Source organism: Chlamydotis macqueenii, chromosome 1 (genome assembly GCF_036417535.1).
Source record: "Chlamydotis macqueenii isolate bChlMac1 chromosome 1, bChlMac1.mat, whole genome shotgun sequence".
In the NCBI taxonomy this organism is placed as follows: Eukaryota; Metazoa; Chordata; class Aves; order Otidiformes; family Otididae; genus Chlamydotis; species Chlamydotis macqueenii.
The window spans coordinates 137,523,101-137,543,722 of NC_141556.1; the positions used below are offsets into that span (position 1 = coordinate 137,523,101).

Below are 20,622 nucleotides of genomic sequence, written 5' to 3' on the forward strand. Positions count from 1 at the left end.
TTTCAGAAACTTTAAATATTCAAAGGCATCAGTTCCCCTACGAGGTGGCAGCTGGAAGCCAAGTGGGATATGCTGGTCTGCCTCAGGTCTCACCTACACACCTGTGTTTAGCCAACTGAATCAAGCCCAAGATCTCTGCGGATTATAATTTGAGCCAGCACTGCACTCACGCACAGACATCTTACCTCTATTAGGTATCCAAATCCTCACCCGAGTCCCACATGCTTTTTCTTTCAGAGGCTCCAGGACTCCAAAGGTTTTGAAACCCTCAAATTGGTTTCACTATTTGAATGCCAAGAAGACATTGACACCAGAACACCACAATTTGGACATCCAGTACAAAGGGAATTACATTACCAGTGGTCCATTTTTTTCTGATGAGCACCACATCTGCCATCACTAGTGAGTCAGGACATCATGCACTATACACCATTTAATGACACATGAAGCATATTCCAAAGATGCCAAATGAGCAATTGAACTACAAAACTTGAAATTTTTAAAGACAAACGCATAGGATAGAGGACCCTCTAGAAAACAGATCATTTAATCACCATGATGGCTGTACCATAACGGTCGTTACAGGAACAGGCAGAGCACGTAAGGGACTACAAAGAAGTGGGGCTCTTCACTGCCTTGGTCTGAAGAGACAGATGATGGCAACTAGCATCCCAGAAGCACTACTGAAGCAAACTGTCTTAAAACTGAAGCATGTGTTAAGATGAAAAGAATAATGAATGCTGAATGATGAGAGAATGCACTCTCTCAAAGAAAATAAAAGAGAGAGATGCCCTGATATACTTCAGGAGACAACTGAAGGTACAAAACCAGCAAGGTATTTCATGAAGTATACTCGATGGCACATCACTGTTACACTACAATCCATTTATCATGATGCGAGTCTTGGTTTTCCAATTCGGTCTCTGAATGCCTGTTAACATTATCTGCACCTTGATGGCAGCTATCTGTTCAGTCAGTCACACTAAATACAGCTTAGTTGTTGCATCCAATGTGATAAAGCAAAATGTCACTCTAGCTTAACAACCCTTGCATTATCACCTGGCTTTATCGCAGAATGAAATATGAGAAAAGACTCTGCTTGCCAGTCCATTGATCCCCACAGAATTTCTCTCCTGTCCTGCCTGCATGGCAACATGCACAGCAATAGGTCTTCATCTCACAGTCTCTCTCTTTCAAAAAATATTACCTCTCTCCCCATGAAAATCAGAAATAAATTTAACAGAGACTCTAATTCTGCAGTAGATAAGTGAAGGTATGTTGATGGATGAAACGTAGCCCAGTCAGTCATAGGTAACAACACAATGCATAGGCCCACAGTAAAAAACCAAATCTGATTATAATCAAATTTCTTATAACAGCATAGGGGCCTTTATGCAGATGGGAAGAATCCTGTGGGAAAGAGCAGAGGGAGGGATGTTTTTCTTTCCTTAGTTCAGAAAATGAAAGCCCCTCCTCCATTCTGCTGCACATCAAAAATCAATGATAAAAAAATTATTTTTATGGCTGTATTCTTACTTGCTTTATCTACTGCACGCCTGTCCTAGCACACAGGGGATTGCCTACATGGAATTAAAATGACTTCTGCTCACTTAAGTCAACTAGTTAATACGTTCTGTACTTACACACTGAATTAAATAATCAGAATATCCCAACAGTACAAGAGCCATCATATTACACAAATGGCAACCACTGCAGAGACAAAAGACAATACTTTCCAACATTGCTAATAAGGAAATCACAGTCATGTTAAAAAAGCTGAAAGAAAAATGATTGTTTTGTCAATTTATTAAAAAAAAAAAAAACACAAAAGCAAATGCCTACATTCCAGTTGCCACTTTATTTATTTTATTTTTTTTTTTTTACATCTAGACTTTTTTTTTTCTTGATATGCTGTTGCTATTTTCTGGTTGCTATTACTACTGAAAACAGCTGCTTGCAGCTGAAAAAAAATTCAGTAACTAAACAGAAGCTATAAAATGAAACACTTTGTGAATAATAGCTAGGTCACCTGGGTTTCTCAGGCAGGCACCAAAATGAACACGTAGCTCATCTCAAAAGGAAAAAAAAAAAAAAATCCTAAACCAGTTATTTAAATTAATTAGCATGCACATGCACACATTTCAATAGTCATCTTTTCACTCAGAGCCACACTCACCGCTTGCTTCCAATAGTCACATCCAATTCTCTTACACTCCCAGCTAGTATCTCCTGCTGCTGTGGAAAAGGTCTTCGTGCAAGCCTGCGCTCACAGTCACAGGCTTGCCAGGAAAATAACAAGATGAAAAGCTCTCGCGCCACCCCTAGCCGAGAGGAACCCTGAGCCTGGCACCCCGAGCCACAACAACGGCACTGCAGCCCTCAGTCCAGAAAACAAATATTTTTGAAAGGCACTGCCTTCTAATTCCAGTGTGTATGATGCCAACTGTGAAAACAAAAGCTGCTAAAAACGGCGCGCGTGTGCGAGCACATGCACACAAAGCATCTTAGCTGGAATTAACTCACGTTTTCCCCCTATTCTCCCAACCCATCAGTGAACAGAGCGGTTGATTACGCTAAGCAAAATAAAATTCTGTACCAAGCATTGCATCGTTCCTAATTTGCTACTGTTGCTTCTGCTGATAGGGACAGAAGACACAGCCTGTACTCAGAGACCTGGAGAACAAAAGAAATACTGTATGAATTAATACTGCAAATTTCCCTTCAGAACTGACAGAAAAAGGTAATTAAACCGTGCACCTCTAGCTGTTTCTCTCACGCTGTAATACTAAAGACGAGACAATCTTACCAGGATTTACAGCTGTTCACCCATATTCACTGGATATGTGAGCTTTGCATCCTTACAAACGTGCCAGCCACTTTGAAAGCCTCGCAGAACTGAATCTGCTTCAACCTCTGCGTCTCATTTACTGTAACACAGAGGATTTTCAAAGCCATGCCTCACAACAGCTGGCTTGTTTTTGCCTGCTTCCTATGATTGACAAGTTCATACAAGCTCCGTCAACTTTAACCTTGATAAGTGAAGGCTTGGTCTGTATTGTACGTTACATCATCAGAAACTTCTGACCCCAGGGAAAAGATCTCAGAGACTTCAAAGCTTTTCCCTTCCCCCACCCCCACCCCCAGGATTTGGTTATTAAAAAAAATAAAAAGATTTTAAAAGGCCTTTAATTTTTTAAGGGTTTTTCCTTTCATTTGTGAAAATCAAGATCTGTATTTCAGCAACAACAGTTCTACAGGTTTTAAATATTTAAAACTATTTTAAAAGGTCAGTGTATTACTAGGCTCCCTTCTAAACAACGTTCAGATAACCAAGTCTTTAATTTTAGAGGAGAGTCTTCATCAAGAGCCCTCCAGCTTGAATTTTTTTGCGTGTGTTGTGTGTACAGGCGCTCTCTCTTGCAGGAGATTCTGCAGGGAAAGAACTAAATGCTTTCATGCTGCATGAGCAAATTACCACCCCCACGCTCCATCTTTAGAAACCAAAGGCATCGTGGCCTTCATCAGAGCAAAGCTCAAGCTCCTTTCAATTTTTCTACAAGAACACATTAAAGATGTAATAGAGCAATTGTGGGTAAAGCTTTAAGATGTATTAAAAGAGGATTTTAAAATGACCATTTTAAGAGAAAAATGTTATTTAAACTGCATGTAAAACCACATACAGTGGTTAGATATTATGATGTAGCACTCATATCCAGTTAATCCCCTCCCCTAAAATTTTTCTATCTCCCAAAGCTGTCTATTTGATTTCAAGATAGAGAGAGAATGACTTCAAGAAAACTCATCTGTTTACATAATACAACACAACTGGTTAACAGACTGTAGCAAGTCTGGTTGGCCCATGCAAAAATAATGGCAGTTATAGCTGTTATGTTACTTTTTAGCACAAAACTTCACTCAAATTTACTGGCATAAACAGTCTCCTGCATGACAGCAAATCACAATCCATGTTGCCTAAGGGCTTATAGCAGAAGGTGAACATTTCACAGGCTAGCTTTTAGTACCAGAACACCGTAAAGCCACTCCATACATTAGAAACATATGAATTGCTGCACTGACGAGACAAATCAGTCACCTATTTCCAAAGATGCTTTTCATCAAGTAACTTAGGGGAAAATAAAATCTACAATTCATCAGTATATGCTGCTTTTATGCGTATAACCACTAGAGATTATATCTTACATTATCTCTAATCTCCCTACTCAACTGTTATCATTAAAATAGCCACAAGAAGATAGTTGGATTTCAAGCAACACAACAAAAACATAGTCTTTAGATAGTTCTCATTGTAATCCTCTTTCCAGGAAAAGCAGTGAAACTAAACCAGAACACAAAACCGCACTAATACTTAAATAATTATCTCTGTTTCTCTCTCCACAAACTTTTTTTTGCATGCCATTTCTCTCATCAACCCCCAATTTCAGTACCTTCAGAATCACATCTAGGACTTCTCCCAGCTTCTCACACTTGGCAACACTTACCTTTGGGGGCAGGGGAGGAAACTTTCCATAAGGAGAAGCTACCCTCTGACACTTCCCTTCATCAGACCACGGTGGCCTCGCACACCCCTAAGCTGTCACTGCATGCACAGTGGAGAACAGATGTGCCAGCAGCAATTAAGTGAGAGGAACTTCACTCAGTAACGAGAAGCTGTAAGTAGAAAAAAGGGGATATGGGAGGTGGGGTAGCTACTCTCAAGTTTAGAAACAAGCATTCAAAATTCACCTAACAAAGGCAGAGGGAGAAGCCACACTTTCAAGGGTGTGAGGAATGAGCAACTTGGATGGGGGAGAAACAAGGCTACATTACTGTAGCGTACTGTAAACCAAGCGCAGGCTTTGGAGACAGCCCAGCACCCATTTAATGAGGTTCAGCAGCTGCTGGGGACCAAAGCAGAGCATCACACCGACCTGCAGGATGGGCACCTGGCAGCCCTGGACTGAGCACCATTAGGAGAGTGAGGAATGGGAAGGCAATGGGACAAGCCTGCAAGGTATTTAGTCACAACCAATCCTAGATCCCAAAATAATGCATTTGGGATGCTCCTGAAGAACCATGCATCTCTCAGCTCAAGCAGTCTGAAAGTTTTAAAATGGACAACAGGAGGAAGAAAAAAAGACTACAAGTAGGATAATTTATCATGCAACTCCTGCCTTGATCCTGAAGTATGAGAAGAATCTGGTTCAAAACTTTGCTACTTGAAGAGCTACCCTGTGCCAGTGGCCATATGTATTTAGATTAATCATTCTTGGAAGATCAAGAATCCACACTGTGGTATTTAATTTTGAAAAGGGCATTTACATACATGAGAGGAATATTTTTAAAAGGACAAGCCATATGGTATAATGCTAAGAGATAACGTGTCACAGAAGATACAATATATAAAACTCAGAGAAAATGTATAACATCTACCAAAAATCCAGAAGACCACCCTTTTCCCTCCCCTCTCTCTGTCCCTTCTGAAGGTTGGATGAAACAGTAATTAAAAGGACATCCACTAGAGAATTGAAGTCTTACCCAAATTAGGAAAATCCAGAACTATTCTAGCAAAACAAATGTATAAACACAATAAGGTATAAAGAAAGAAAGAAAAAAAAAAAGAAAGAAAGAAAGAAAAAAAGGCTGAGGTACAAATGTGTAAAGGTGTTAGAACAAAAAAAAAGGGGAAAAAAAAATCCACTTTTTCAAACACAGGTATCTGCCAGACAGATTATAGGGCCACAAGTACAGCAGTAAGAATACGAAGAAAATAAGGTCACAGCAGAAAACTGGCACGGACTCCCCTTCACACCTCCATGAGCAAACAACAGCCTGTGTGGGAATCATTCTCAGATGTTGTCCACCATTAAGTGGGTAGTCATGAGTTAACTGGACTATAGGATAATCCCTGAGAGTCCCATAGGAAATTGCTGAAATATCAGCTGTGATGCACAACTGGCCATTCCTCTGACACCTGGGCAACTACGTGAGCAAAGTGACACATGCAATGTTTGGGAAGGGAAGGTGTGAGGGTGTTGAAGAGAGCAAAATGAGAGAAAGAGAGCAAGAGTGAAAAAAAAAAAAAAAAGTATTCATTATGAATCTGGAGAACTTCAGAACCATCAACTTAACATCTAAATTAGGCAAACAGGTAGAAATTATATTAAGAGATTCAGCACTAACTAGTGTGTTAAAATGACAGAATCACTTAGGCTCGTGCAGAAAAGACATTGCAATGCATCACTATTCTTAGAAAGAGTGGACACATGTGGAAAACATCTGGATGACAGAGACTTTGGATTTTTAGAAGACTCAAAAAAAAAAAAAAATTATCCTCACCAGAGGCTCTTAAAAATTCAACTGCCTTGGGACAAAGTCCTCATTTACATCATCTCATGATTACCAGAAGTGGTTGGATCTAGATTATTTACAAAAGCGGTGAAAAAGAAGATGGAAACAGTGGCTGCTGTGAGAAAATTATTCTGAGCAATAAAGACACAAGCCATTGAGGGAATGTGCCATAAAACAACAGATGAAATTCAGATTTAATAAATGCAAAGTAACCCACAGAATAGCTTTCCCTATACCTTAGCAACATATACAATGATGTGTAACTGAAATTACTGCTTTGCAGGAAGGAAAACCTGGATTTCACAGACCGTTCTATGCACATATCATCTCTGCACTCCAAAGCAGAAAGAAAAAAAAAAAAAAAAGAAAAGAAAAAAGTCAAGATAGGAAACATTATGTTACTTTATGATTTCACAATGCACCCTAATGTTGTTGCAGGAACATATGGGAATGTGGAAAGTCCCAGAAGAAAATAAGGACGGGCAAGGCCACCCAACAGCTTTCACAGAGGAGACACCCTACCAACTCCTCACAGAAAAGGTGCTTTTTCTCACAACACGTCAGCACAAAAAGCTATGGATTTTAAAAGTCAATGTGGATCCAAAACTAGTCAGAAAACTTCTGAAAGAAAAATTCAAGGGCTGTTAACCAGAAATACTTAGGATCGCACCTCTTACCTGTAGATCAGCAGAGGCTGGGCAAGGATACATAGCAGCATGGCTCGTGTTTTTGTTTCCTCAGAGCACCTGCTTCTGTTCAGAGAAAGGGAACCTGCTCAGGTAGACCTTTGGCCTGCCCCAGCATGACTGTTCTTAAGAATCAACTTCCATCAGCTTCCTTCATGTATCAGTGATTCAAGGTTACACTGCCCCAAAGCATGATACTTGTTTAGCTGCTATTAGTCAGTCACATACACCAGTACACTGGAAAGACACAGCAGTTCACGGCAACAAAACTTGTACTAACAACTATTTACAGAAATCTAAGGAAGATGAAAGGTGGCAGAGGACTTCTAATACTTGCTGGACTCTCTCCTTTGTTGTGATGTGCATGGGAGGAGTCGCAGATGCGTTTTGCCAGTTTCAGACAAAATATAACTTTGAAACAGCCCAAGACTGTAGTGCATCATCCATTAATCCATGGGATACATACAATGACATCACTGGCAAAAAAAGTGGTCTGACAGATGCCTTAATAAAGAAATGCTAATGCAAACGGAAAGGGCTTCAGCAGCTCATGTTCTTAAAGTCTTTGTTAATGTCTAAGAGCCTGTGAGGATGCACACTGGCTCTCCTGCACTTGCTCAAGATGATGACAAGTAGCTGCACACAACAAAGGGAAAACTGCAATTTATATTTTATTTTTAACTTCATGCAAGAAGGCATTCTCACATGTAAATTCATTCTTGTTAGGAATTCAGATATTTGAAGCATTTCTTCAACCAAACTGGTATGTTCTGGCTGCATGAAAAGCATTTTTTTTCCTCCCTTTAACTGAATAATCAATGTCTCTCAAAAAAAGAGCACTTAAACCTTTGTAACAGCCCTTATTATACTTAAACTGATTAAAAAAAATAGGACGCTTCACTTTATTAGCTCTTGAATAAAATGAATGTAGAAATTGTTAGTACACAGCACATCAGATAAAAAATTAATCACGCATATTTTGTAATTTCCTTCCTACAAAACACTACTTGTTAGGTCATTCTGTACTTAGCAAACTGATATAAATACTTCTTTCCTTTAGAAGAATTTACGTGAAAAATTACAACAGCTGTAGGTGAAGTGTAGAACAGAGAACTTAGACCTCTTTTGCACCATAAAAGAGTGACGCTTGTTAATACACGCAGGAAATGTTTGCTGAAGTAATTTTTCACTGATTTGTAAGGAAGCAGTTGTGCAAGATTACAGCATTTCTTCCTTAGGAGGAAAAGGGAGGAAGGTGAAAACACTGTAACAGCTGGTTAGAATATTAAACCTGGGCATTTTGGTCAACTTAGGCATCAAGAATGACTTTTACTGTCATTTTGTATGGTAAAGGCTGTTCCTCTGTCTTCAAGAGCCGAGTAAGTAGTAAGGCATGAAAGGTCTAAAAGAAATGTCTTATAGTGTTTAGTTAGAGTTGAGTCATGCTGCAGTCCCATACTTGACATGCGCACGCTCTTTTACTTGACACCTATTAAATGTTGAAAGATTTTTTTGCAACTTGTGATCTCATCAATTCTTTCTCACTTTTTGAAATTATGTAATTTTCATAGAGATTGCAGAAGCAAATTAACGCAGACACAAGTCAAACATTCTTAGAAAGTAAATAAGAGCAATGGCTGTGAACATAGCTAGTAGATGGCAATCTTAATAATCGGATCATAAAGCACTACTCTTTTGATGCAGATTGACTTTTGTGTGTGCCGTGTCATCCTGCAGGAAGCCACAGACCAGAGGCCAGAGCACACATTTCCATCTTAACCCTTTCGAAGGGCTATGTTGGTTTAGAAATTGTGGAGACATCTATAGGGAGTTAATTATATAATCAGCATATGTCATTCGACAAACACAGAAAGAAGAGACCTGTAAACATCTGTAAAAAGCTAAGCTTTTGTAAATAATTTGAAATAGAAAGAACAGCATCATTAAAAACAAAAAAGCATCAACTTTTGTTTTACAGATCAGACTCACAGAACACCCTTAGAGCAGTCCTAAAGTTAAAAACACATTTAGAATTGCGTCAAGCCTCAGTATAAAAATACTCGGCTCACATCAGATGAGTGTTTGCATGTCCGTGAGTTGATGACAAGAGTGGCTTGGTTCTTGCATGAGAGATGATAGTGACTACTATGGACCACTGCTTTCTCCTCCTATAAAAATAATACTCCAAGCTATCAAATCCTGCGATTCAGAAGAACATGTGGCTTTTCTAAAAAGTGAGATGAAACAACCTGAATTCATTCGAAGCACTCAGTAATCTCAGAGGGGAAAAAAACAGCCCAAAGATGAAAGGAGTTCACCAACTAACTTCATCAACTTTAAAAAAAAAAAAACAACTTTCAGAAGTAATGTCAATTTAGGTTTTCCAATTGTGTGCTAAAAAAAGAGCACCAAAAGAAAAGAAAAATAGCAAAATGAACCAGCAGTAACAAGTCTCGGAGAAAAAAATTGCTTATCAAGCACTTTTTTTTTGGTTTTTAACCATTTGCTGTTAAAATACTCCAACCCTTTTCCATTCTAAATTCAGTGCATTACAAAGAGTCATATTTCTCCTGAGAACAATCTGGGAAGCTGTAACAGTAAGCATTCAAAGTTTATTTTAAAGCCAAAGTATTCTTTTTTTTTTTTTTTTTTTTTCGAAACAACTGGAGGGGAGGCAGGCCAGAGGCACCCTGTAGCCTTGCACAGTCTCTAACCCAGGGAACGCACCTGTGGACTCCACAGCTGGCTCTCAGCTTGGGTCCCTGCACATCGAACTCGCACAAACGCTGCAGGGCTGCTCCTGTGCCCAGCGCAGTCACGCTGGCTTCAGCAGCACAAAGGCAACTGTGGCACACAAGCGTCAGTAGCACAAAATAAGGGCAATCAGCAATATAATCCAAACTCAAATTTCCATAGAAAATAATAAATATGACCACAAGGAAGATCTTAGGTTTGGTTAATATTCATGTTCTAGAATATATCTATTTATCTATAATATATTAGATAGATTTGCTAGCCATTTGCAGATTGCTAGCTGTTAAAAGCAGGAAACTAAATGCCTTTAGGGCAGCTCAAAAACCATAAAATCAATTCATGTCATGATGAGTCCAGCTCCTTTGGAGCACAGGAAGCCTTGTTAAAAGAAGAGTACATGAAAATACATATTATTTCCCGCAGAACAGCCATTCATCATCATGCAGTGGTAGCTCAAAACACAGGAACTAAATGTCCAAATGAGATATTTTGTTTATTTACATTTTTTAATATGGAAGTCACATAAGCCGTTTGCCTAGCACAAGTGCTGAGGGAAAGGCTGCAAAAGAGACCATTTTACAAAACCTCCTGTAATGTGGTGAAATGGTCAAAGACTGCATCTGAAATAGTATGTCAAAATAGATTTCAGCTTAAAAACAAACCAAAACAAAACACAAAGTTATTGCAGCTGGTGCCCCATCATGTGATTTTCATGGATTCCGTGATTATAAAGCAAGAATTGTGCTGCACAAACACTGCTAAAATGCTGGCGTAGGAGTATTATTCACATGCTTTTGTGCCTAGGGTTCAGCACTGGTGGATGGAAGTCATTTTACTTGTCCAGAGATGCTGCCTGCCTACAGAAGCACGTCTGCTCCTGGCTGATTTTGCTGCTGCCTCCCCCTCTCCCTCCCCTCCTTCCCTTCCCTCCAGCCCACTCTCCCCTCCACACGCGTGCGCACATTCACACCCTCACGGGCTATTCATTTTGAAATCGCTACGGTAAGTACAAAGGGCTAGAAAGAATTAGAAAAATAGCAGATGGTCTCTTCAGCTGGGCCATACGCAAAGCAAAATACAACTGTATAAAACCACAAATAAATACGAATTCTTTACAAGCTTTTACGATCATGACTAGAGTATGTTTGCTACAGTTCATAATTTCCTGTTCCCGTGAGAGATTAATACCGCTTACAGAATTGAGGAAAGCCCGTAGAAATTATTTTTCCTATACACATTTTTCTTCTGTCACAAAAACCGGAGCTATCAGATCTAACCATAGCAGTGTGTGTGCATAATCTCAGCTCAGCTGCCACACGCCACTTAAGCAGCCGCAGCATCAGCAATCGCTGAAATCACTGCTTACATTACAACAGCTCTGGCAAACTGCGGTCCAGGAGGAGGGCACCCCCCTGCACGCCAGACGTTTAAGGATTTTAGCTGCGTTGCACATACAGTCATGCATCTGAAAAGGGTCTGAAAATATTGTACAGTTTAATTGAAACACGAATTAACAGAGAAGTGGAGCTGATAAAAGGGAAAACAACTTTTCGTGGCTTTTGTTCACGTACTGCATTCTGTAAAGGCACAAGGAGAGAAAAGTCCAATTTACAGCACTATCGTGTTCCAGCAGCATACAATCTTTGCCATGAATAATACTGGAAAACTCTTTTGGGGAAACCTCAAGCATTCCCTCCCTCCCTCCCCCAAAAAAACTGTAACTGATAAATAAGAAAAATATCTGAATAATTTCACGCACACATATAAGAATCATCTGGCTCCAAACAAACTGTAATACATTCAACAGCTGACAATTTCTTCAAGCTCACCCTAGAGTCTCCAGAAATTTTGGTCCCAACATTAATTCTATCATGCATGCTGAAGTATGTGGGGAGAAGGAGAGGAACAACGGAAAAGGCACTGCGAAAACTCCAAAATCATCATATAGCAAAACTTCCAGTTTGGATCACGAAAAGATCAGATCTGAGTTGTCATAAGAAATCTCTTAAAGTCAGAAATTAAGAAATACTTACCTTGCAGAGCAGTTCCTTTCATCCAAATTGTTAACTTTAGAGAAAATACGCTCTCCATCTTCCTTTAAATCCTCTGCTTGCCTCCTTACTTCAACTGAGACTTCCTAAAAGTGGTTTACAGCGTAAGTAAGAAACCAAGTCATCATGTTTCAGACTCCTGAAAAATCTATGATTATGGAACCTCTTATTTGTGGGTTTGCTCTGTTTGAATATACATGAAGTCAACAGCATAGCACGCCTTATGCTTGTTTGGTTTTAAGTGGTACAGTATGCTATGTGACCTCTTGCACAGCGCTACCGACCTGACTGCGCTCGAGTTACTGCTCTGCTTTGCTGATCTTCAGAAGAGCTTAAAATTCCTATAAACCTTCGCAACTTCCATTTGGCAAAGACAAAAAAAAATGCAGCGAAGAAGTTACAGAAGACTCGCTCACATTTTAGAAGAGGCAAGTACACACCAGCTTTTGAATCCCTGAGCGCGTACTTTAGTTCCTCAGTAAAATACACAACATCGCTGTTCCAGAATTTTATTATCTCACTATCTTCAAACAACCACACCCAAAGCGTAGCTTTGCATTACAAACACTGAACCTACAGGAAATTTAATTGTGCATTAGCACTGGAATAATCTGAATCATATATGCGAAACAACATCTTTATTTACTTCAGTCTGTTGCAAGCACCTTCAACGGACTTATCACCATATTTTCCAGGTGCCTAAACAGGTGTCTGCTTTTTGCCCCAGGAGACCTATAGTGAGCTTAAAGGCATTGACTAATAAACCAGAAATGCATACATGGAATAGATTATATGATGATTTTTCTGCTGGGTAGGCAATTGTTTAATAATTTAGTTAATTTAATTTCCAAAATAACTTCCAGGTGAGTATTTCCAGTGCTTGTAATCTCTACCCTAGTAAATTATCCGCATAGTTAAGTCTGCATGTAGACTTGAAAAATAACTTTTGCAAAACTTAAAGACACAAAAAACTTAAAGAAAGAGAGTCCACAACTTTCGGAGATCAATATATTTTGTTTCTTTTTGACCTATTCTCATTCTACTCCCTGTATCTACACACACACAGAGGTGCTGTGTGGATGTGTATGCATGTATGTATCCAATGTTTTTACCAAAAGGGAAAAAAAAAAGAAAAAAAGGAAGATATAATATACAACTGCATTGCCTCAATTCTTTTCTTGCATAAGGTGAAGTTCAACACAGGTTGAACACACTATGACTCCTTATACATATCAAGCAATCTTGTAGCAGCTTGAACAATTTGTTTTCAACAGAGAACTTAAGAGACTTGGTTTATCTGTTTACTTCCCCTGCCACCTGCCAACCATTCCCTGGCCCTGCTCAGTTAAAAATTAACTTAATATTTACTTGCAAGTTGAACAGGCATTTGGCATCTCTCTAAGGAATAAATGTATACAGCAAACTAACATAAAATAAAACACTAAGCAGTTTCATTTGTTGCTGAAGTGTAGCTTTAATGTTAACAGGCATACTTTTTAATCTGTAAACTTTATTAGAAGTTTTGTGCTACGTAGCTTTTTGCATCAAGCAAGTTTAGAATAAAAGAGGAAATCCATGGAAAATTATTAGATCATTAACAGAACTGGATAAAAGTAGGCATTTCCTCTTGGAACATTTTTCTTCATAGTCTCAGAGAACTGAAAGCCTTAAAATGGGGAAGGCAGCCACACCAGTGAAGAAGTAACTCTGAGTGAAGATTGCTTTGATCCTCCTATCACTCTACTGTAAACCAGAGGATATTATAAAATCAACCAGGTTGCTTTCTTCCATCTGGCTATAACACACAACAAATTACTTGATCCAAATGCTCTTTGCTACACTCAGTGCCCCTGCAATACAAACTTTGATCATCTTCATTTTACTCATGAGAGCTACCTGTAACAATTATTCCCTTACTGACAAAAGGCAAACACCACACTATATTGTATTCCTAAACTGGAAATTTTAGTAAAAATTATCTCATTCCTCCTCCACCACTTTCCTGCCCCCTTCCCAGGCAATTTAAAAGATAATGCGAAGGACACGTGTACCTGTTTGTAGAAATCAGTAGAAGGGGATGATCTAGACCTCTCATGGGTGTACTGGGGTTTCTCATGTTGTTCGTGGCCTGCATCAAGGATGTTATCAGCTGAATGGTACCTTCCTGAGCTCCTTGGCTCTATCGGCTTCCGCTGCTCCTTCCACGATGCTTGATACTCTGCAAAGGTTCCCAGGCGCTGTGGCTGTTCAGATTTCACAATCCTGTCAGCAGCCTTGTTGCTGCTACTGAGGTGGACGTTATCTTTTGAAGCATGTGCCGTTTCAAGTCCAACAGAGGCTGCCCGACCTCTTCTCTCATACCATGGCTCCTCTCCCTCTTGTCCACCATGAGCTTTCCTATCTGGCCTCTCAGGCTGTCCCTCAGCTAGACCATGGGGAGCTGGTTTCTGAGTGGATTTCCTATATGCAGGCTTACTTGTCTCTTCAAAAAATTTCCACCTGTCTGCAAATGAGCCCAGGGCTTCTTCAGATGTATTTGGACGGCAATGAGCACGGCACTCATCCTCTGACATCCCCACCTCATTCATCTTCTCTGGTTCAGAGTAAGACTTCAGTTTTTGCTCTGTCGTGAACCTCTTCCTGGCTCCAATGCGAGAAACGTGATGAGTTCCACTCCCCGTAGGGTTCGGTTTAGCTTGTGTAGCCTCAAGGAATCCAGACGCATCTTCAGAAACCAAAGCCAATAACGAAGAGTTGTAACTACCAGTTTTCTGCTCGGGTGACCTGGGGACATACTCAGCAGGGCTGGGCTCCAAGTCCCGCCGTTTGAAGGACGTCGCTCTCAGAACCCTGGCCTGTGCTTCCTTGAGGTGATCTTTGTAGGTGCTGGTAAAGTTTCTGTCTGGGGAGGTGGTGACATTTTCTGCTGAATCTGGCTTCCAGGTCTCATTGCATTCCTCTGTTTCGGATGACCCTACTAACGTTGCAGTGCTTCTACTTTTCTGCAGCTTCGCCCTTCTCATTTGGATCTCATTTCTCAGGGTTGTTGCAAAACGATCGCTCCTTCGTGCCTGTTTAGACAAGTGAGTGTCAAATGGGGCCTGCCGCTCTGTTACCGCTTCTGGACTGTTGTCAGACTGCTTTTTTCCTTCCTGAGCTAAAGAGTGCAACATTGGGGTCTTCTGAGGAGAAATCTTGCTACTTTCATCTTTCCCCCACCTAAAATCTTTCTGAGCAGATCTGTTTTCAGTGGTAAGGACATAGCCCTTTACATACTCCTGTTGACCGTACCTAGTTTCACTTTCCTCAGAGCTGCTCTCAAAGTTTTTCTTTTGTCCAGACTTTTCAGTATGATTGGGTTTTTTAGCTTCTTCTACTACAGCACACCTAGCATCCCCATCTTTGTCCACTGGGTAATGACTACTGCTCTCACATCCTTTCAGTGAAGATTCAACAGATTGTTGAGGTAGATAGTATTTTGGTTTTTGGACCATTGTGACAACTGCAGGGTTTTCCTGAGGACCAAGTGATGCATCAGCCCCCACTGCAGGTTTCCAGCTGTCGTCCTTGAGTTGTAGTGGCTTTGAGCTTCCCTGAGCAGGCTGTTTTGCTGTCACGCAATAATAGCGACTCTGTCCAGTGTTGTCCACCTTCTGTTCAGCAGCACTGTTCGAAGAAGAGGAAGTGTTGACCAGACTGGCATGGTTTAGACTGTAGCCATGAAAATGATCCATAGGTAACTCCTGAATGCCACTATAGGGCAGATAATGTTGCTGATCTTTAGGTGCAGCTAAAACTCTTGCATTGTGAAAAAAAGTGCTTTCATCGCTGTACTGGTGCTGGTGGTGGTAACTGTAAGTAGGCTGTGCAAACCGAACATCAGTACTGGACAAGGACGATTGCAGTTTGTTCACAGTTCCTGCATTACTATTGTACCTTTCACCAGTTGAAGAAAAAGTGTGTTCTGAACTAAGATCAGATTTATAATTTGAGCTGCTGACCCTCTTGTCACATGCTCTGGAGGGCCGTCGCTGCTGCTCCACAGTTTCCAAGTTCCAATCACTCCTGGGCTGAGATCGGTTCAGGGCTGTAAAGTGCTGCGTGCTGGCACCTTCTGAGTACACAGGACCATGGGCTTTCTCATGGCCTTTGGTAGCAGCAAAGCTGTCACTACGAAGAGGTGGAGGGGGAGGGGGAGGAGATGAAGACTTCTTCTTATCAGGAACATACCAGACAGGTCCAAAACTGGATCTTCCAGAGCCAGTGAGCTTGCAATCGGGGTGTTCCTCTATTCTGGGACTTTTGTTGTTCTCATATTGGACGGGAGCTGGCAAATACCCAGCTTTGTCCTCTGTTCCACCGTTGTCACTCAAGAACTGGCCAGACTTGTTTCCATGCTTCGCAGTCTCCCAGTGTCCTACTTTGTATAGCATGTTTTCTGTCGAAGAAGTGTCTGCACTGGACAGAGTATGATCAGGGGTGCTGGAACTCGTGGAGAAAGACCCGTAGGCTGAGTCCCGCTTGCTTTGGCTCCCTAGATGGTCAATGCTACTATTAGACCTTGCAGAAGAAAGTCTTCCATACTGGGCTACCTGGGGAGTGTGGTCCCAGCTGTCCATACTTCCCAAAGAGCTGAATTGGTCAGAAGTCCGATATAGACTTGATTGATCCCATGAGTTTGACAGGTCATGAGAAGAACAACTACAGTAGGAAACAAACAAAACACCTCAGCATAAATATACCAGTAAAAAAAAAAAAGCCACAACATATACAACTATATGCCGCAACATATACACTATAACCAATATTATACATAACTATTTAAAGAACATATTTTTAATATATTTTATATATGGCATATATATAATATATATTTTAAATATCATATATATGTATACTTATAATATAAATTTATATATTTATAATTTTACTAACATTGGTTAAGATCCATCTGCATAGCAGTTACTCAAGACAAATAATCTAATAAGCTTGAACACAAAGTCAGTGCTTTATCTTTATGATTTGCCAGTGATTCAAAGCTTGAAACCTTAATTAATAACTCAGCTTCCCTTTGTAAGTTTACCAATAAGAAATACAAATTTATCTCCTTGAAGGCTCCCCTGTGCCTCTGCAAATTGTTGATTTTGCTGACTTGACTTTTAGACAAATTTAGTTTGAACTCCATTAGCTCCCTCTTTCCCAGGACAAACACCAACTTATTTTTCAGTTTATTTTCAGGGCACTCTGATTCTTCCAGATATTAAACTCATGTACTTCCCTGTTCATCTTTTGTAATCTCACTCTAAACTTCTTCAGCCCATAAAGTTATTCCCTTGTCCTGTTTACCCAAATCTGCCCATTCATTTAATATTTTCATTTACTAAATTGAAGTTCACTAAAAACATTTGCCTCAAATGCCACCATTTCAGTTCTGAGCCTCCACAAGCACCTTGCCAATGTGGTTTCAAACCACTCTCAGGCTGACGCCCTTACAACAACGTCATTCAATTCCACCTGGTTCCACAACACTGACAGGAAAATGTCAGGAGGAGATGCCAGAGCAATGTAAGCTCTGCATGGCCAAAACTAAACTTGTGAACTTCCTTCAAGAATCCTTACTGTCACCAGTTCCTCTCTGCCACTCTTTCCTCTACAGAAATGTCATCTTTGACATTGTACTTTCTCTGGATCACCTGCCTAGGACACTATTTCAAAATCTTACTGCTTCTGTTGTTTTTCTACCCAGTTTTGTTCTGTTTTCTTTCTCTTGTGTCTTTCACAGCACCTACCTCCTGTCAATCCAACACACTGACGCTGAAATGATAGTCTTTCCAATTATTCTCATCACATCTCCCTGTTTGAACTTCTCTGGCAGCCCCTCCTGCTTTTATATACCAAATTCACATTCTTGCCCTTGCATGCAAAGCCCCTTGGTACAAATCCCAGAATTATTCCACTTCCCTGTAGCTATAATTATATGAAGCATCTATCAAATCTTGTGCAGTAAAGAAACCTGTGAAAGCTAGCAATGAAATTAGATTAGTTCACATAAAAAGTACAAAGGATGATATAGATCTTTTTTTTTCCTGTCAAAAATATTGCAAAGGTCAATGAAACAGTTCTTTGGAATTCAGCATTAACAGGAGAATTGTTTTTTCCCCTCTATTACTATAGCCTTTGTAACTTTTTTTAATGCAACGTGGTCAAAAGTGATTTATGTGAAATAAGAGAAGGTATACTTTGTGCTTATTTTCTATTTCTATTTTTTTTTTGTATTTAATTTCTAAATCTATTAACAAGATGCACTAACATTGGCCTCATGTTGTGAGGGGTTTTTTTGTTCCTTCATTCTTTTATTTTCCGGATTTTAAAACATCTTGCTGAATACTTAAAAAGGACTCAATTGTCATCTTAGGCAGATACTGTGGTTCACGTAAAAGTGTCTGGGTAATTATTAGGATCTCCTTTGTTAATGAAGAATGTAAGCCAGATATTGCTATGAGTTGCTGATATTTTCCCCCCTCTTCAGTACTAATGAGATACTTAGCATCAATTAAAATAAAGATGACACTTGTGCAGGAAAGCCTCAATTTACAAGTCTCAACGTAGATCTGCTGGTATCAAATGTGTAGCAGAGATAGTCAGCATAAAATGTCAAAGCCCTGCTAGAAAATGCCTAATGGAAACCCAGCAGATGCAGCAAAAGCTTCAAAGAAAGGACAGGACAGTTTCTGATGGTCTGTTACTGCAAAGCACGGCCTCCTGTGGTCCTCAACTGTGGGGCAATCCTCCCACAAACCCTGACATGGAAGAGAGTCCAAAAGCCATTTCTCTGCCCAAGCCTGGCATCCCAGGATATCCTTCTCTCAACAGCAATTTTAGAGTGGATTCACAAAAGCACCTACACTGCTGGTTGAAGTCTAGCAGGTAAAATCCAGGAATAATCTACAAACACCATCCTCAGCCACTTTGGCCAATAAGCATCCCCCCACCCCTGCAACCCTAGGGTATGAGTTTCTGCTTCTGGGCATCCCCAGAAATGACATCATCTCAGCAAATCAGACCACACTCAGGCCACATGGGATTACAGATCAGATCTACCTGACCCTGATTGCCCCAAAACTCAGTTTAAGTAGCCTTCTTAAAGCATACTTGTCTCACACCCACAGCTGTAAGGCCAGAACAAAGTAGAAGAGGTTGTTGGTTTCAACTGCACATCCAGGGGCATGAAAAAAAAATAATTATAAAATCTCCTATTATAGTATACCCTACTGGAAGAAAATGCAAGGTCTAAACTTTCAGCAACTTAAGATAGTTCATATCCACATCTCCCAGAAAAGTGCACTTAGCCTTAGTCTAGGGTGGGCTAGGAAAAAAGTCTGCATCCATGTTGTTAAGGTATTACTTCTGTGAAAAAGGGAGCAGAAGAGTCACAGAGGGAAATTAAGGCACCAAAAGCTTATAAAGTCTAGCTCTCTAGCCTTGTGTGAGAGGCACCTAGACCTGGCCTAGTGCTCCCAAGATAGCTTACAGGTTTTGAATGAAAGTCACATGATAAAAAATACACATATAGTGGTGGAAGTGGAGAGCTGGGCTCCAGACCTACGCTCTCTCCTACCTACACTGGTACAGTCTCTTCTGGTCTCTCTGTCTTCCTCTAGCTTCAAGCACCTTCTCAAAGGTCCAAATGCAGTAGGCTGGCAAAAAACTCCCACCAAAACCAACCCCCAAAACCAAATAAAATCAAATTACCTGTAGCTTAATCTAGCATCTACCTAAGTAGTAAGGACAATTTTCAGATGGTCGTTTCATTCAGCTGCGCCCCAACCCCCCGAACACATCAATTCCAGGTATGTCCTGCTTGGAAGAGAGCAAAAGTATCTCTCTCTCTGATTGAACTCTCCATGTTTTAGAAGTGATTTGGTTTTCAAACTCACAGAGAGAATACAGGCAGGCACATACAGAAGTTGTTTTAGGCTGTGAATACCAATCTCAGATGCTTAGCTCAAGGAAGGACAAGAAATTCCAGAATCTCATCCTTGGGCTAGAAATACACCCTCCTGGGGCTATTTCTATTATCTCTTTGTGTGCTGCTGCCTTCAGCCACCGATTGCTGTGCATCCCATTCAGCTTGGTGCTTGACTTCAGAGTGCTTGGTGCTTCTTGGTTTTCTGAATTGTGCTTTGAAAAGTGGCCATTCTCTGAATCTGCTCACCTTCTATTTTGCAGACAAGCAGGCCCAAAAAAACCTCCCTCTGTAGCTGGGATCCTCAAAATACCCACTCTGTGAATGCTGGGCCTCCAGCAGCTGCACTCTGAAGTCAGCTCTGTCACCGAAATTGTCTTGGGCAACAGCCACCAGGACTGACAGATCTCCCAAATACATCATCTTTCAAGCGAGCAGCACAGGCAGGACTCTGGTATTAAACTGTGCTAAAGTCACTAAATCTTTCAACAGCATCTGAGAAAGAAGAATTTGCCCTTTTTATTAATATTGATGTCTACCAGCAGTTGCTGCTATTTCTGATACGGGGTCGGGGAAAGCATTGCTCTATTCCCCTCCTCCTTTTCCTTTACACCCAGAACTTCCCTGTCCAAAGCTCATTTCAAACTGGTCTTGAAACAAATTTTTTTTTCTTTCCTTTTCTAAAACATTGTCATTTACCCAGCTCCTATCAAGTCACACTTTGAGACATGTGTCTTATAATATTTTACTCTCACAAGGTACAAGGACAATCATTAGGAAGAACAGGAAGCATATACTGATTTACAGCTCCGTCAGA

The 20,622-nt window shown here is 40.4% G+C and overlaps 1 protein-coding gene across 1 annotated transcript in view; it reads right to left on the reverse strand.

Annotated features, from left to right (window-relative positions):
• Nucleotides 1-20,622, reverse strand: part of SHROOM2 (shroom family member 2) — a 127,082-nt gene that overhangs the window by 23,769 nt on the left and 82,691 nt on the right. The window contains exons 4-5 of the mRNA XM_086768172.1: nt 13,891-16,540; nt 11,822-11,925 (exon numbers count right to left, since the gene is read on the reverse strand). Coding sequence (XP_086624298.1) covers nt 11,822-11,925; nt 13,891-16,540 — 2,754 coding nt within the window. The remainder of the gene's footprint in view (nt 1-11,821; nt 11,926-13,890; nt 16,541-20,622) is intronic.